Genomic DNA, 18,086 nt, shown 5'->3' on the forward strand with positions numbered 1-18,086 from the left:
CCTGAAGCAAATGATGGTTACGTTTCTTGCTCAAGGGCACATTATAAATACAGGTCATCTTAAGACACAAACTCAGAGCTCTTTGGCAATACAAATCAGCGCTGTGTTTACTGACGACCGACAGATTTTTCACTTTGTCGGCTCGGGTATTCAAACCAGCAACCTTTCAGTTACTGGCCCAATTCTCTAACCGCTAGGCTTCCTGCCGCTCTATTGGTTACAAGAAGTGTGTGTTTACAGTAATTTAGGCTAATATTAGTTGCATTTGGTGTTCATATCTGGTTTTCACATGTAATTTTGTTTTCCTTAAGATATATGAAACTTGATAATAACCTCTACTCTTGTAGTTATTTTAACAGTTGTAAGCACTCTGTGACAATAATGCATGTACCTTTACTGTAAATATATCAACCCTACTAAACTACATCTTACTATCATGAAATACTGATTCATATGACGAAAAGAAAACCATGGTTTATCTAAGTGTGGATGACTACTTTGTGTCAATATGCAAGGCCTCTTCATTTACAATGGACACCTATAGTAAAATGTAACTTTATTTGTCAATTTAAAATTATTCTGTAAAATATAATATAGCTTTATCAAAGTGTTTCATTTCTTAAACTGGGAATACAGTATGTAACAAATAGTGGGATTATTGGAGCTACATTGTATGGTGTTTTCTAGGTGTGGTGACTAAGATGACCTGTATTTATAGTTTAAGGAAATGCAACCCTTCCTTTATAAACCAAGGTAGTTTTTCTCTGCCTCATTTTTTGGTTCTGTTGTGACTATGTGGTTCCTCCTACTGCTCTGGTATGCATCAGCCCCACACCTGTCCTCCACTCAAGGCAAGTAGAAACTTTGATTAATAATGGAAGTCAATGGGATAGGAAATGTACTTTATATAAGGGATATGTAGCCTTCTTAGAGTGCGTTATAGATAATATAACTGAAACGATTTCCCTCCATGCATTTACAGTTCCGGACAAATATATTGGTACCCTTGCACTTTTCTTAAACAATTTCCTATTTCTTCTAAATTCAGTTGAAATTGAAAAATACTTTTGGTCTCTACACATTGTTGCTGAATTTTCAACGTTGCAGAACAAATTTAGTTTTTTTATAACTTAAGTTAGCACAATATTTTTTTATGGAGAAAACTAATACTTGGTTGTATGGCCATGATAACTACTGACAAACACTTCTTGTAGCCATCAATGAGCTTGCTGCACCTATCTGCTGGAACTTTGGCCCATTCTTCAGCTGCAAACTGCTCCAATTCTGCAATATTTGAGGGGTGCATTCCACCAACTGCTTTTTTCAGAACAGAGATTCAGATCTGGACTCAATGCTGGCCACTCTAGAACAGCGTTTATTTTTTAACCATTGTTGGGTGCTTTATGATGTGTGCTTGAGGTCATTGTCCAGCTGGAAGACCCACAACCATTGATGGAGACCCAGTTTTTGGACACTGTGTTAAACATTGGACTGCAAAACACCTTGATAATCTGCTGATTTTATGATGCCTTGTCCCCGGTACCAGAAGCAGCAAAGCAACCACAGCATTATCAAACCTCCTCCATGTTTGATTGTAGGGAGGGTGTTATTTTATTTGAATGTTCCATTAAGTTGGTTTACATAGGAATACCCCAATGCTGAAAGAGACACAAGAAACCCCAATTGAATTAACAAGCATTAATCCTGGGGAAAATGTTATATGGACAGATGAAACAAAATCAGAGCTCTTTGGCAATACAAATCAGCGCTATGTTTACTGACGCCCAAATGAAGCATTCAAAGAAAAGAACAGCCTCCCGACAAGCAAACATGGGGGAGGTTCGTTAAGGCTGTGGGGTTGCTTTTCTGCCTCTGGTACTGGGGACCTTGAATGTGTGCAAGACTTCATGAAATCTGCACATTATCAAGGTGTTTTGAAATCAAATGTTAATCACAGTGTCCAAAAACTGGGTCTCCATCCAAGGCTGTGGGTCTTCCAGCTGGACAATGACCCCAAACACACATCAAAAAGCACCCAGGAAGGGATCAAGAAGAAACGTTTCAAGAAGAAACGCTGGACTGTTCTGGAGTGGCCACTGTGTTAAGTTCAGGGCCTCGTTTCCCAGAGCGTTCGTACTGTTAAGATCATCGTTAGAACCTTCTTACGATGTATCTTTAGTAGCCGAGGTGTTTCCCAAAGCCTTCGTTATTAAAAACCTTTACACATCTACTAGTGCTCCAGACCATTCGTAGAGCAGCCAAAGTGCAACGTTAGATGCTTTTTAACCCTTCTGCATCACTTTATTCACAGAAGATCTCTGCTAATCATAGAATCCAGATGTCTGTGTGACTGTGACTGCCGATAATTTCAGAACAAAGTTGACTACAAATACAAAGTTGCCAAAGTATTTGCAGTTGTTACAAATAAGTGAAGGATAAAATTACGCTTCAAATGAAAAATCGAGATGACGGCATTAAAAGATACGTAGGCTACATGGGCCTATATAGGCTATTTCAATCCTATTGAAATACATGTAATGTTCAATCAATTGAGTTGTATTTTGCGACTAGGCTACTGTCTGGAATGTTTGCCTCAATGTGTTTCATGACGTCCGACAACATGTGTTTCATGATGTGCCCAGTCTGTGATTTAGTGCATTATTATTGGTTAAGCATAATAAGCCTCCTCAATAGCCTATTTGCAGCCTTAGGTGGTAATATCTCTCTAGGGTCATTTTGTGGTGGGACATTCTTGAAACACACGGCGGGAAACTGTTGAGCGGGAAAAACCCAGCAGCGTTGCAGTTCTTGACACAATTTCAACTTATTTTAGAAAAATAAATTGAATTATTTAAGAAAAGTGCAAGGGTGACAGTATGTTTAGCCATACCTGAATTATTTCTATAAGATGTTAACACCGGAAGTAAATTGTCCAACAATACATACAGTATCCCTTCATGGGCCTACAATGTATTTGTTAATTATAGATCATACAGATGTGTCTGCATTAGGCCTAGTTCTAAATGAGTAAATCAATTATTTTGTATGATTTCTAAACGTATGTTATTAATATTTATACAATTATTGTCCTAGATTTTGGTCTAAAAGCTTCTTTTTTTGGTCTAATCTTAACCTGTTCTAGATGCTTTTAACAAGCAATCAAACAAGCAATTTTGTCTTTTGAAGAAGAATTTTAAAAAAAATACCTACTGTAGAACCAAACTGAGTATACTCCTCTATCATATCAGATTATGAATATTGTGCCATATTTCTATCACATTCAAAAATTGGGGCTAACATGTTTTGGTAATTTCTCCACCATTAAATAGCTAGTAAATTAGGATTTCACTCCGAGATTTCCCCAATTACAGTAACCTAATAGCAGACCTGGGTTCAAATGTCTCAATTACATTGAAATACATTTCAAAGTAAGTATTCAGATATTTATTTTAAGAGACAAGTAGTTGAATATTGGAATTAACTTTGGAAATAGACTTGGAAAGTATTGGCACACAAAGACACTGACTCAAATACATTCCCAAGCATTTAATCTAGGTTTTTGAAAATAGTATTTGAAATAAGTATTTAAAAATACTTTCAAATATTATTGCAAAATATATTCAAATACTTCCAATAGAAGTAGTTGATTTGGGCCTCAATATTAAAACATGCTCAAATACACAGAAAAGTAGTATTTAAATAAAAGATCATCTACACATGTATTGAAACCATAGGTCAAGTTGTTAGTGTAATATCTATTTTACTGTGCAGCGCTGGACAGGTTGATCCTGCAGGGTGGGGATGGTCCATGTGAGGGCTATGTTGAAGTCTTCCATGGTGGGAAATGGGGTATTGTTGGTGACCAGAAATGGCAGTCGGAAAATGAGAAGGTGATCTGCAAGAGCATCGACTGTGGGACACCCGTAAGCTCTAAAGACATTCTGTTGAAAAAGGTTCGGCCTATCACATGGATGAACGAGGTGAAATGCAATGGAAATGAGGAGTATCTATGGAACTGCATGTTCCCAGGGTGGAATATAAGTTCTTATAACAAGGATACAGTAAAAAAAATCACATGTTCGGGTAAGTGTTCTTTTAAATTATTTACATTTTCTGTTGTGTATTGGTAACTCTATCAGGTTGGATATTTTACTACATTGACAGACATTCTTTCTTCCCCCTTTCCTACCCCTTTCCTCCCCCTTTCCTCCCCCTTTCCTACCCCTTTCCTCCCCCTTTCCTACCCCTTTCCTACCCCTTTCCTCCCCCTTTCCTACCCCTTTCTTCCCCCTTTCCTACCCCTTTCCTACCCCTTTCCTACCCCTTTCCTCCCCCTTTCCTACCCCTTTCCTACCCCTTTCTTCCCCCTTTCCTACCCCTTTCCTCCCCCTTTCCTACCCCTTTCCTACCCCTTTCCTACCCCTTTCCTCCCCCTTTCCTACCCCTTTCTTCCCCCTTTCCTACCCCTTTCCTACCCCTTTCCTACCCCTTTCCTCCCCCTTTCCTACCCCTTTCCTACCCCTTTCCTACCCCTTTCCTCCCCCTTTCCTACCCCTTTCCTACCCCTTTCCTACCCCTTTCCTACCCCTTTCCTACCCCTTTCCTCCCCCTTGTAACAATTTATTTTGTTGTTCTTCGGCTGTTTGGTAATTTACTTGTGTTAATTGTTGGCTAATACTGACACCTCAATATTTTCTTTGTCACAACGGCCGATGCCTATATGGTATACCAAATACCGATATAAAAAAAGTTGTGTTACTAACTTTGATATTTATCAAAATTACTTTTTACATCATCTGATTGTCAACTCGAACATTGAAAATATTGATTTTATTTTGTGTTGTATTTGCATGATTTAATTCCATAAGTTAAACACAAAAGGAAGCATTTGAATGACATTTTGAGCCTCACAAGTGATTTTGAACATTGTCTTCAGATAAGATTCAGCTTTATGTTGAGAGTTTGACTGGGTCCAGATGTGCTGGAACTCTCAAGTACAAAATAACCTCAATGGAGCCCAACAAAGTGGGCTACTTTTGTAATCCGAATTGGGGTAAGAGCTACATCTTGTTAACTTGATCTCTGATGGTAACAATAAATACTACACTTTTTAGTTTTAGTTTTACCATTCGCATGGGTGAAATATGAATTAGTCATTTTAGGCTGATTTTATTTTGTGTTATTATAAATTACTTTAAAATGTGGGACCCATGTAATTTTTTGTTAATATACAATCTAATTACACTTTATAATATTTGATAACAATTAACTTTCATTAGAACTTAATTTATATGCTTCATTAGGTTGTGCAAGCAATCACTATCCACATTTTGTTTTAGGTAGTGAATAGCAAAACTACAAATGTGTCAATTATCCAGGTTGTTTCATTTGAAGATATTTATTCTCCTTTATTTTATAAAATGTATTTCAAGAAGTATGGCTAGACTGTGTGAGCAGTGAAAACAATCCTTTAGTGATAGTCGTAACATAAGCAAAATTGTATTGCATTTTTGGGGGGTTAGGGGCATTTGCATAATTGCAGAAAATGCAGAAAATGTGTTTTAAATTGTCAAAACCAATTCCGGGGAGATACCCAGAACCCTCATCTACTGATCATCTTCCCCAATATCTACACCACCATTTCACCCTTGGGTCGTAACACATGTCTGTTCTTTACATCTGGCTCAGATAAAAAGCAGGCTGATCTTGTGTGTGAACATCTCAAATGTGGCCAATCTAAGGGTCTCCCAGCAGCCGGAATGTTCTCACAAATTGAGAATCTTGATGACTTCAAAACTATACAGTGCAGCAACGTAGAGCATCAGAAACATATCTGGCAATGTATCACCAAGCCTAACGTGATGTGTACAGGACCTGTCTCCGTGATCTGCTCAGGCAAGTATTTCATATTCACTTCACCACATTCACTGCTAAGAGTCATTGATCTTACAACCACTATCTTCTGATCACAATTGTTTCATATAATTCTTACGCTGTATGTGTGATGCATTAAGGTGCTCTAGTGCCTAACTGTTTGCAGATTTCACCCTTCACTTTTGGGGTTACATTCATAAGGTTTGCAAATTCTATGCCCACTGAGTAGTTAAAGTTAGTGGAACTGTATGTACAGTTAGTGGAGGTCATAGTGGAACAACCTGGTCTTACAACATTTCGTATTATTCTGTACGTAAAATCCGTGACACTCCGTTTAGTCTGATATCTTACGGTATGCATTAATTAGTGGATATTCATCACTCATTTTGTATGATATGTTACGAATTACAATTTGTATTATATGTTACGAATTTACCAAACGCATGATATGTTACGAATTCTAGCTAGGTGGCTAACGTCCAGTCGAAGCTCCCATCAACTACAAGACCATGGTGCTTGCCTACAGAGCAGCAAGGGGAACTGCCCCCCCTACCTTTAGGCTATGCTCAAACCTTACACCCCAACCCTAGCACTTCGTTTTGCCACCTCTGGTGTCCTGAACCAACACTTGCACTTGATTCCCCTCCAACCCCTTCATTTCTAGCTTTCACTCTGATAACTACTTTATTGAGGAAAAGTGTACTTACTGTTGTTAGCAATTTATTCTTCAATAACACAAACTCCAAAGCAAATGAGGGGGAGAAAAATAGGTTTATTTGAGAAGGACAAATCAAGATGTTATGCTGGGAGGTAGATGGTCAGTCTCCCCTGTCCTGAGCTTTTCTCCACCGAACAAAGGAACAGGAGGCCATTTATAACCCTCCACCCTAGTCTGGGGTTGACCAATCAGAAGTCCTTACAAGACAATTGGCTAATGGCCAAATACCAAGTATCCTGCCCCAGAACGTAGCACAAGTGGCTCTGAGTTCAGGACTGACAGCACACAGATTCTAAACAGATGTTGAACTGAAAACCAACTCCTATTTATAGTTAATCCCAGTCCTCTCGTCCTCTGCGTTGTGCATTTATCTTCAAAATATTCTTATACTCTGATTGTGATATGTGGTTGTCCCACCTAGCTGTCTGAAGTTGAATGCACTAACTAACTGTAAGCCGCTCTGGATAAGAGCATCTGCTAAATGACTCAAATGTCAATGTATATGTATCAAAGTTTCCGATTTTGGTATCTGCCTTTGCACTATGATCACCTTCTGATATGATTAATTTAACAACATACACTGTCTATGTCAACGAATTTTATAAAAGTGGAACGTTTACTGTTGCCTTTGTAGGTGTAATTACAAAAAAAGGTATGATTTATGTCCAACAGATCATCACAACTTTCGTCTTCAAGGTGGAAGCAATGTCTGTTCTGGACAGTTGGAAGTGGAAGAGGACGAAGGTGTTTGGAAACCTGTATGCCAAAGCCAATACAAGCTGAACAAATCAAGGGATGATCTGTGCTCACACATGCGGTGTGGCAAAAGTCACAGTCAGGAAAACCTGGTCTGTGACAGTTCCAAAAACATCTCACTGGATTGTACAGGTAAAGCTCTCTAGAAGATCGATTTTTCATTCTTTGAGACAGCGCACAGTGTTCTCTAGGCAAAAATCACAAATGTTCTAAGATTTTGAATCATGAGTAAACTTTAAAAAGGCAATCTTAAAAAGGGAAAAGACTATCAGAGTAAAATGTATTTATTGTATTTATTTAATTTATTTGATGCCCAAATACTGCATGTTTTTGTTTGTTGGTCTAAAGCAATGTGCATGGGATTTAAAAATAAAAATATTTCTAGAAGTTTTTGAGAATTATTGTTCAATGTGTTTCAGACAAAGTCAACATATCCCTGTTGAAAGATGACCAAAGCCAGAATGTCAATCATTGTTTTGGGTCAGTACACTTCAACCGCTCTGGCACCCTGGAGGCTGTGTGTTCTACTAGTTGGGATGAGAAGGATGGACGGGTCGTGTGCCGAGAGTTGGGTTGTGGAGAGGTTGTGTCAGTCAGCTCTGGGAGTAAACTCCAGAAAGGTGGAATGCATGACCATGTAGATTGCAAAGACTCTGAGGCTTCACTGTGGCACTGTCTGGCCAAGCATTATAACACCGCAACCTCATGCAGGAAAGCCAGTGTCATCTGCTCAGGTACTATACATTACACAACACAGAAAACTTGAGAGCAGTAGGATTGTTTTCAGCATTGTTTATAGAATTACAACAACATGAAAAATATGTGGAAAACTATTACCACTATTTTGTTAATTTCAAATGCTACATCTAAAGAAGTAGATTTTTGGTTTCTAATCTTCAAAAGGCAATTGCACATCTGAGCTATCTTAGTAGCAGGTGCATGGTAACAGCCGAATAAGATGAGAAAAAAAGAAAGCCGCAGACGGCTGTTTATTTAGCTTGACGTATCGGCCTCAAGGAGCAGTGATACAGCAAGAGCAGTCTGCGGGTTTCTTCTTCTTTCTCATTGCTTTATAATTTTCACATTTTTGCATTTGTAATGTGCTAAATTGTAGGTTTATTAATACTTGGAAAAAATATCAATGGTTTTTCATACTCTTTTCCCCTGACATTGTTATCCAGGTAGTGTGAAAGTGCGTTTGTCAGATGGCCCTGGGAGGTGTGCTGGAAGAGTAGAGATTCAGCATGAAGGGGTGTGGAAGAGCGTCCGTAAAAGCAACTGGAATGATCAAAACTCTAGAGTGATCTGCAATCAACTGATTTGTGGTGATGCTTTGGCTGATACTGATTCCTTCATTCAAGGAACGAGTCAAGTATTGAACAATGAGGTGACCTGTACTAGTGACTCTAAATCTATCTCTAACTGTATCAAGCCAACCAACAAACGGCAACAACAGGATAAAAACAAGATGTTAATCTGCCAAGGTATCTGTTTTTTTACTTTTTGTACAAAAAAATATATGCATATTAAACTTTACAGTTTGTTATGGCAAGTTTGTTTTAATCATAGGTACACTTTTACCCAAATATAACTATTTTCTGCTTTGATGCTGCAGTTTAATGTGGTTTGTTTAGGATTACATGTGCTTTACTGATCAGTGGAACCTTTCCCCTGCCTCTCTTCTGATTGTTAAGAGCATGCGGTGGTGTTTCTGATGGGGGACTGCTCTGGCAAGGTGGGCATAGAGCAAGCTGGGAAGACTTACTGGCTGTCTGGGTCTAACGCCACTTTTGATCATCAAACTGCCATGGTGGTGTGTCAACAGATGGACTGTGGGAATGCTACCTCATTTACCTTTGAATCCACTAGTGGAACCACTGATTTGTGGAAATACTCTTACAACTGCCTGGAAAGGGAAGAATCCCTTTTTGACTGCGAGCAGAGTGAGCGTCTGTCAAACCACAGTATAGTAGTCTCTGTCGTCTGCTCAGGTACACAGCATTCTATTGACAAAACATGTGACATCCCATTCCATTCCATCCCATTCCATCCCATTCCTCTCTCTCTCTCTCTATTTATAATGGTTGATTCTTTTATTTTTCGAAGGAGAATAACTGTATATGATGATAAAAGGTGATGGAAATAATTTGATAATAATACTAATAGTAGGTCTTCGTGGTGTTCCTCATCTCGGGCTTTGCCCTGACAGGTAGTAAAAAAGTAAGCCTGAAAGTTGACACTAAAGACGAGGGGAAATGCTGGGGAAAGGTGGATGTGTGCCTCAACGGAGTGTGTGGAGGTGTTTGTGAGGATGCCTGGACGGATAATAACTCCGACATGTTGTGTAAAGACTTGGATTGTGGATCAGCCATCTATCCTCTGTCCTACCTGAGAAAATCACAATCAGCTTTAGACAAAATCACCATCAGCAGTGTGCACAGTACCCAGCAGACAACGAACATCAGTCAGTGTAACATGGTGAAAAACGTTGACCAGTCTTACTGTAAGGACAAGCCAGCCTACGTGGTTTGCTCAGGTAATATCATGTAACAGTCCCTGTTTTCCATTAAATCCATATTTTTGTCATTTTTTTTCTCACATTATTTTGCTAATGCATGATTGTTTTTAATTTGACGTCATTATTCCCAATGCAGGGAGTGTCAAGGCAAAGCTAATGGAGCATAGAGAGAGATGCTCGGGCAACGTACAGATGTTCTACCAAGGAAATTGGCACCCTGTCTGTGAGACTGCCCTAAAGAACAAAGATGTCCAAAACACTATCTGCCGAGAGCAGGGTTGTGGACATGGTGTCAAACCTCTCTTGTTCTTTGGCCCTTCATCTGCAAACAGTGGTGCTGTTGTGTCAGGCCTCACCTGTAGTGCAAACAGCAATTCTTCGGCAGAGTGCACAGCTAAGACCAACAGCCAACAATGTCGTCTCGGTGGTCTCCAATGCTCTGGTATTTGTTTGTTTCTATGTTTTCAACACCGGAGTCAAAATGAGAGAATATATTGTATAAAGTTTATAATAATAGCTATACTTTTTTTTTACTATTTACAATCTCCATATGAAAGTCATTATGTACACAATAACTAGTTTGTCTTTTGTAAAAAGTATAGTTTGGGGCCCTTGCATTCTTAAAACTGTATTTGCCTGAGGGTTTCCTCACTTATCTTTGCGGTTTAGCAGATACACTAATGCAGAGCAATTTGGATCAAGTATCTTGCTCAAGGGCAAATCCACAGATTTTTCAACTAGTCAGCTCTAGGATTTGAACCAGCAACCTTTGGGTTACTGGCCCAACGCTCGTAACTGCTTGGCTACCTGCTGCACATTCTTTGCTGTGTTTAACTTGGCCCAACCTTCACTGTGCCTTGTGTTATTTCACAGAATGGAGGAGAATGGTGTTGAAGCTAGGGAAAGGGGCTTGTGAAGGGTACGTGTTTGTATACAGTGAAGCAGACAGTCGGCCTGTCAGCAGCGATGGTTGGACTGAGACAGAGAGCAAGGTTTTGTGCAAAGACTTGGGCTGTGGAGCCTACATCAAACATGCTGTTAAGGAAAAGGCAGATTATGATCTCTTGTGGGGGAAGAAGTACAGCTGTGAAGGGGTGACAAAAAGCATCTGGGACTGTGAACTTAACGACAGGCCCTCTCAAAACCAGTCGATCTACTTACAGTGCCAAGGTAAGATACTGGTCAAATAATTGTACAAGACAAATAATTCCAAATACTCTCACTGATATGGTGTGATTTTTGCCTCTGCATATCTTTATTCCAAAATTACAACATTAGTCACTATAGAAACATATACACAATGAGCCTTAGGCCCCACGTGACATCCTATATCTATGAACACAGGGGCGATGTCCCAAATATCTCCGCTTCATTCCAAAGTGTGCAATTGTTCACCTCCCTTCACTGATTTGGAAGGAAAATAATGAAACTTCCAACATGGAGTAGGGAGATATGATTGGGACGTACCTAATATTTTCCTGATTGTACTGTATATTTAAGCAATAAGGCCCGAGGGGGTGCGGTATATGGCCAATATACCACAGCTAAGGGCTGTTCTTAGGCACGATGCATCAAGGAGTGCCTGTACACAACCCTTAGCCGTGGTATACTGGCCATACAACACAAACCCCTGAGGTGCCTTATTGCTATTATGAACTGGTTACCAACTTAATTAGAGCAGCAAAAATAAATATTTTGTCATAGTACGGTCTGATATACCACGGCTGTCAGCCAATCAGCATTCAGGGCTCGAACCACCCAGTTTATAATACCATATAAATGTCGTGGTATTTATGTTGTCAAGATTAGTGATGTTACTGCTGAAGGACTGAGGCGCCTATATATTCTTACACCTATGTTTCCCCATAGATGATCTCACAGCAAGCCTGGGAGAAACAGGTAACTGCTATGGGCAGGTGAGGTTAAATAACTTGCCAGTGTGTTATGATAACTGGGATGACAGTCACTCCAAAATAGCATGTCAAGAGAAGCATTGTAGCAACAGCATCTCATTCGAAAAAATCAACAGAGGAAGTGGAGGTGATGCACATTTCGTCAGCTGCATTGGCTCGGAGTCCAATCTCGGGCAGTGCAAAACAAAAAGAGGAAAGTGTGGTAGTGGATTGGTTTCTGTGTCCTGTGCAGGTAAGAGTTCAATGTTAACTTTGAAGACGTGTAGATGACAAGCGATAACTAATGGTGTAGTTCAGGGGTGTCAAACTCATTCCACGGAGGGCCTTGTGTCTGCAGGTTTTTGGTCTTTCCTTTCAATAAAGCCCTAGACAACCAGGTGTGGGGAGTTCCTAACTAATTAGTGATGTTAATTCATCAATCAAGTACAAGGGTGGAGCGAAAACCCGCAGACACTCGGCCCTCCATGGAATGAGTTTGACACCTGTGGTGTAGTTAATGCAGTAGTGATGTTTCCATAACAGAGGTTAACAGTGCAGTAAATTGTGTAGCTTTATCATTTATTTTTCAGGTGGAGTGAAATTTAATTCAACTCAGAAATGTGGAGGGAAAATTAAGATACTTTATCGAGGCACCTGGGAGTCGGTATGTCTACCGAATATGGTCTCACACGGAGGTGATTTACTTTGCGAGGAGCTAGGATGTGGCTATCCTCAACCTCTCCTACGGGAACAGATTGAACAGTCAGAAGAGGAAAAAGAAGGAGAAATAATACTAGAGACATCTCTCGATTGTTCAGAGGAAAATCACAACTTACAGAACTGCGTCATCAAGAAGAATGAATGTAAAAAACCTGGTGTAATCTACTGTAAAGGTACTGCAATGATCACACCACCATTAATTGTTCAAGTGCTAATTTCCAATATTTCAGGTTGTAAGTAGCTATAGCGTGATGTAGGAGGTAACCTTGTTTTCAGATATGTTGCTGACTGTGGGGCTCTATCTAGCTATAGAATGGCAAAAGATTTCTCTCATTCTTCAGAATTGCTTTTGCCATCTTAGTAAAACTCAAAACACTCTTTCCCTAAAATCTTCAATGGACAAAATGTGTACAGTCTATGTCTTAAATTATAATATTTCTCCCCAATCATGTAATATGATTTCAGGTTATCCAATCAAAGTGCCCATTCCCCCGATCCCCATCAACTTGTATGTTGGTCTTTCCCTCGGACTGTTGTCTCTGGTCATGGTCGTTGCCCTCTGTCTCTTCCTGCGGAGACGATTTGTAACCAGGTTCAAGTGTAAGTGCAATTTCAACGGCTGATAATAAAACTGTAGCGATTTACCAACTAAAGCCACTTACAGTAAAATAACCAAATTGAAGGACACCTTTGTAATAATTTGTGTATCTGTGTAGTTCTGTCACAATTAGGAAATTATCCTAAGGTGGTATAGATCAGCATTCTAAACCATAGATATAAGACTCATCTTTGTATCTTTGCCATTATAGCGTCTATGACGCATGGGCAGCGCCATTGAGGCTATCTCAATTTTAAAGTAGTCAATTTTCTTCTTCTTTATTGGCTGATTGCTCCCAATTTATAGGAATCCCCACCCAGTTGACTACTTTAAAATGGTGGAAGCCCTCAATGGCAATGTCCATGCTAAAATAGGTTATATCCGTGATGAGTCCTCTATCTATCTCTATGTCCTAAACACATTACAAATGCATTTGTACAACTAGAAACAACCAGTGACATTGAATCAAATCTTATGGAATATGTGACAACAACAACTCGAATGCATTTAAATATATGTTCTTAATATGTATGCTTTGGAGAGACTGAAAATGTTTTGATTAGTGTAATATTCTGGATCCAGCGAGATTCTCAATGAGAAAAGAGTCTGCTTTTGAGAGTGGAGACTATGATGACGTAGAGACCAACGGAAGTGAACTATTCGGACCAATGGAAATGAGAGATTTGAAATGCCACGGTGAGTCCAGCCCTTTTTGTTAAAACAACTCCACAAACATGCCTGACATCCATTAAATTATTAGAATTTTCATTAATAAAACTATATGTATATATATATATATCAACAAAACATTATATAGTATTTATATTCAGTGCTTAGTGTAGCAGAGAGAGAACCCTGAAGAATGACAGATACAGAGCCTTCGGAAAGTTTTCAGACCCCTTGACCTCTTCCACATTTTGTTACGTTGCAGCCTTATTCTAAAAAATCCTCAGCAATCTACACGCAATAACCCATAATGACAAAGCGAAAACAGGTTTTTAGAAATGTTTGCAAAATTATTCAACTTTAAAAACAGAAATACCTTATTTACATAAGTATTCAGACCCTTTGCTATGAGACACAACATTTAGCTCAGGTGTATCCTGTTACCATTGATCATTCTTGAGATGTTTCTACTTGAAACTGTGGTAAATCCAATTGTTTGTACATAATTAGGAAAGACACACACCCGTATATATAAGGGCCCACAATTGACAGTGCATGTCAGAGCAAAAACCAAACCATGAGGTCGATGGAATTGTCCGTAGAGCTCCGAGACAGGATTGTGTTGTGGCACAGATCTGGGGAAGGGTACCAACAAATTTCTGCAGCATTGAAGGTCCCCAAGAACACTGTGGCCTTCATCATTCTTAAATGGACGAAGTTTGGAACCACCAAGACTCTTCCTAGAGCTGGCCGCCCGGCCAAACTGAGCAATCGGGGGAGAAGGTCCTTGGTCAGGGAGATGACCAAGAACCTGATGGTGACTCTGACAGAGCTCTATAGTTCCTCTGTGGAGATGGGAGAACATTCCAGAAGAACAACCATCTCTGCAGCCCTCCACCAATCAGGCCTTTATGCTAGAGTGGCCAGAGGGATGCCACTCCTCAATAAAAGTCACAACAGCCCGCTTGGAGTTTGCCAAAAGGCACCTGAAGACTCTCAGACCAAGAGAAACAAGATTCTCTGATCTGATGAAACCCAGATTGAACTCTTTGGCCTGAATGCCAAGCGTCACGTCTGGAGGAAACCTGGCACCATGGTGAAGCATGGTGGTGGCAGCATCATGCTGTGTCGATGTTTTTCAGTGGTAGGGACTGGGAGACAAGTCAGCATCGAGGGAAAGATGAATAGAGCAAAGAGAGATCCTTGATGAAAACCTGCTACAGAGCACTCAGGACCTCAGACTGGGGGCGAAGGTTCACCTTCCAACAGGACAACGACCCTAAGCACACAGCCAAGACAACGTAGGAGTGGATTCGGGACAAGTCTCTGAAGGTCCTTGAGTGGCCAGCCAGAGCCCGGACTTTAACCCGATTGAACATCTCTGGAGAGACCTGAAAATAGCTGTGCAGCGACGCTCCCCATCCAACCTGAAAGAGCTTGAGAGGATCTGCAGAGAAGAATGGGAGAGACTCCCCAAATACAGGTGTGCCAAGCTTGTAGCATCATACCAAAGAAGACTGAGGCTGTAATCTCTGCCAAAGGTACTTCAACAAAGTACTGAGTAAAGGGTCTGAATACTTATGTAAATGTGATATTTCAGTTTTTTATTTGTAATAAATTTGCAAAAATTTCAAAAAACCTGTTTTTGCTTTGTCATTATGGGGTATTGTGTGTAGATTGATGAGGAAAAAAACGATTAAATGAATTTTAGAATAAGGCTGTAATGTAACAAAATGTGGAAAAAGTCAAGGGCTCTGAATACTTTCCGAATGCACTGTAGATGACAGAAGGGATAACTACTGTAATGATAAGGGGTGGAGAATGGATCACTGTAGCTGTCCTAGTAAAATGAAGTGCTGCGTTGCTGTACCATCACATCCCTCTCTGTGTCTCCGTTCCTACAGAATCAGAGAGTGGCGGAGACAAGGAGAATGGCCGGCGAAGTGCTGCGTCTTCCCTGTCTTATGACGACATTACTGAGGAGGTCCCAGCGCAACCATTATCCAGTAGAGAAGATGGAACCAGTAGCCCAGGCCCAGGTGCTGGACCTTCTGCTACCCACGGTAATATAAAGGTCCAGCTCAGTTACATTCATGCATACATGAATATGTTGTGTCTTTGGTCCTGTGTGGCTCCGTCGGTAGAGAATGGTGCTTACAACACTGAGGGTCTTGGGTTTGTTTCCCACATGGGCCACCCGTACGGAAAATGTATGCATGACTGCAAGTCGCTTTGGATAAAAAGTGTTTGCTAAATAGCTTAGATTATACTATTCTTTATGTGCTGCTCTGTACCACATTTTCTTTACAGAACATGTTACCTACGAGGTGGAGGAAGATCAACAGGAGAGCTACGATGATGTGGTGTCAATGATCACGCCAGCTGAGATCAGAGAGGAGATTGCAGAGGTCCATGAGAGACCCAAGGGCCTGGCGATCCATGATGACGAGGATTACCTGGAGCCTGATGGCTAGAAGTGAGCAACATGGAGGCTTGACATGATCTGTTGTCTAACAGAACTATGAGAGGTGATTATGGTGTGTTGATGATATGGTTTAAATTGGCACTATGCATCATTGAATGATATACATAATTGTTTCTACTTTATGAAGGAATTAGCCAGTAATTAAATAACTTTAATCATGTCATGTAAAATTACTACTTTATGGTTGATTGAATTTGACAAAATAGAAAAAACACATATTACCACATCAAATGTCATCTGAAGGGTATTAAATCACCCAGTATGTCTCTCAATTTGATTGTCTCATGGGTCTTTAGGATCCCAAAGTTGGAGGGGAAAAGCTGCCTGTGTAAAAAAACTCACATTCCTTCATATAATATCGGTATTTCTTTTTCATATATAAAGATACAATTATTCAAATTTCTTGACTTTTTTTTGTCTAACATTTGATATTGCTTAAAAAAAAATCAGTTTTTGATTAGTTTGTTGTGCCATGGCCTGTAAAACAGAACGGATTGACACAGAGTCAATAGTGCCTGTCTCACCACAACACATGTTTTCATGAAACATGATCTTGAAATGTGATGTTTCCTTCCATGAAGACCTGCAAAATGAACTGCTTTTAGTGTATGCAGCAAAGATCATCGCCAACAGCTGTTTTTCAATCTTTTTTATTCCACTTTTTTTTTTTTACTACTTTTACCATTTATAAAAGTAACATTTTAAACATTTGTATTTTTAATTGCAATAGCATTGTGCAAAAAATCATGTTTTTATTCTTATCTTCAACTTCTCAGTAAAAGGTTTCTGAAAGTCATTTTTATGATCTTACATCAATAATAGTATTTTTTTTCCTTTAGAAGTTGTTTGATGTTAAGGTTTATAAAGTATGAATGTAGTAGTTAAGAGCTTCTCTGTCTTTTATTAGTTTAAACATGTTTGTTTAGTGTTTTGTTTTATCTATCATGTTTGGGATTTGGTGGCTGGAATTTAAGAATATTATCAATAGGGGAAAAAATGTAATATTTAGTGTAAAGTTAAAATCAGTCGACTTAAACTTAAAAAATGTAAACATTTGACATGATGATGAGATAAAATGTAAAGTATAAAATATATAATTAAGAATGCTGGCCCTGATTATGTGATTAAAGTGTCCGATTGTTTTTATTATGTAATTCACAAATGAAAATGCACTGCTATAATAACATATACTGTGATGTCATTATTGTGTTGTTTTGTAATGAGATCCAATTATTGGCTTTATTGATCCTGTCGTGTTTATACAACATTTCACATTATGAAATTATTCAAATGATGGTCATTATATAGTATATGGTTTTTCCTACACATTTTTTAGGTTTACAATGCTCCAAAAATATGACAGTTTAGAGAAGTGAAAACAGTGAAGGGACATGCACATACTGTAGGTAAGAGTAGACAATACTGTGAAAAAGGACAATAAATGAATCTTAGTTAGACTGTAATATTATCTACTGTAAAGACGGACTGACTGGAGACAGGATCAGGTGCTCAAGACATAGGAGATTGCTTTGGTGTCGTGTATTAAACTGTATGTTTTTTTACAGCTATAGTTTGATACACAGCATAAAAAGCCATTTACCATCACATCACATTCTCTCAGGCAAACAAAAATGATTCTGTGACACACAGCCTGTTACACCTACAAAAAAAAGATTCCTATGACCAGCTATGGTGTTTCTTATGAGAATACTGATATACGTTGTCCCTTTACGGGAGACACATGCAGTACAACAGCATCCCGTAACCATGGATGTGTTAACCTTTAGAGCATTACATGCTGCCAGGAGGTATTCCGTGCCCATTGAGGTCCCAGGACTCAGGATATACCCAGCGGGATT

General features: G+C 39.4%; 1 protein-coding gene across 1 annotated transcript; it reads left to right on the top strand.

Moving 5' to 3' along the window:
• Positions 1 to 793: 793 nt before the first annotated feature.
• On the top strand, positions 794 to 17,413 carry LOC129861499 (antigen WC1.1). Its single transcript, XM_055932879.1, has 17 exons — positions 794 to 851; positions 3,772 to 4,083; positions 4,937 to 5,053; positions 5,689 to 5,895; positions 7,265 to 7,480; positions 7,768 to 8,082; positions 8,530 to 8,832; positions 9,043 to 9,339; positions 9,558 to 9,884; positions 10,003 to 10,308; positions 10,740 to 11,036; positions 11,736 to 12,011; positions 12,349 to 12,651; positions 12,944 to 13,078; positions 13,659 to 13,772; positions 15,647 to 15,805; positions 16,053 to 17,413. The coding sequence occupies exons 1-17, from the start codon at positions 794 to 796 to the stop codon at positions 16,214 to 16,216; spliced, it is 3,906 nt and encodes a 1,301-aa protein (XP_055788854.1). The 3' UTR covers positions 16,217 to 17,413.
• The last annotated feature ends 673 nt before the right edge of the window (positions 17,414 to 18,086 follow it).

Source organism: Salvelinus fontinalis, chromosome 8 (genome assembly GCF_029448725.1).
Source record: "Salvelinus fontinalis isolate EN_2023a chromosome 8, ASM2944872v1, whole genome shotgun sequence".
In the NCBI taxonomy this organism is placed as follows: domain Eukaryota; kingdom Metazoa; phylum Chordata; class Actinopteri; order Salmoniformes; family Salmonidae; genus Salvelinus; species Salvelinus fontinalis.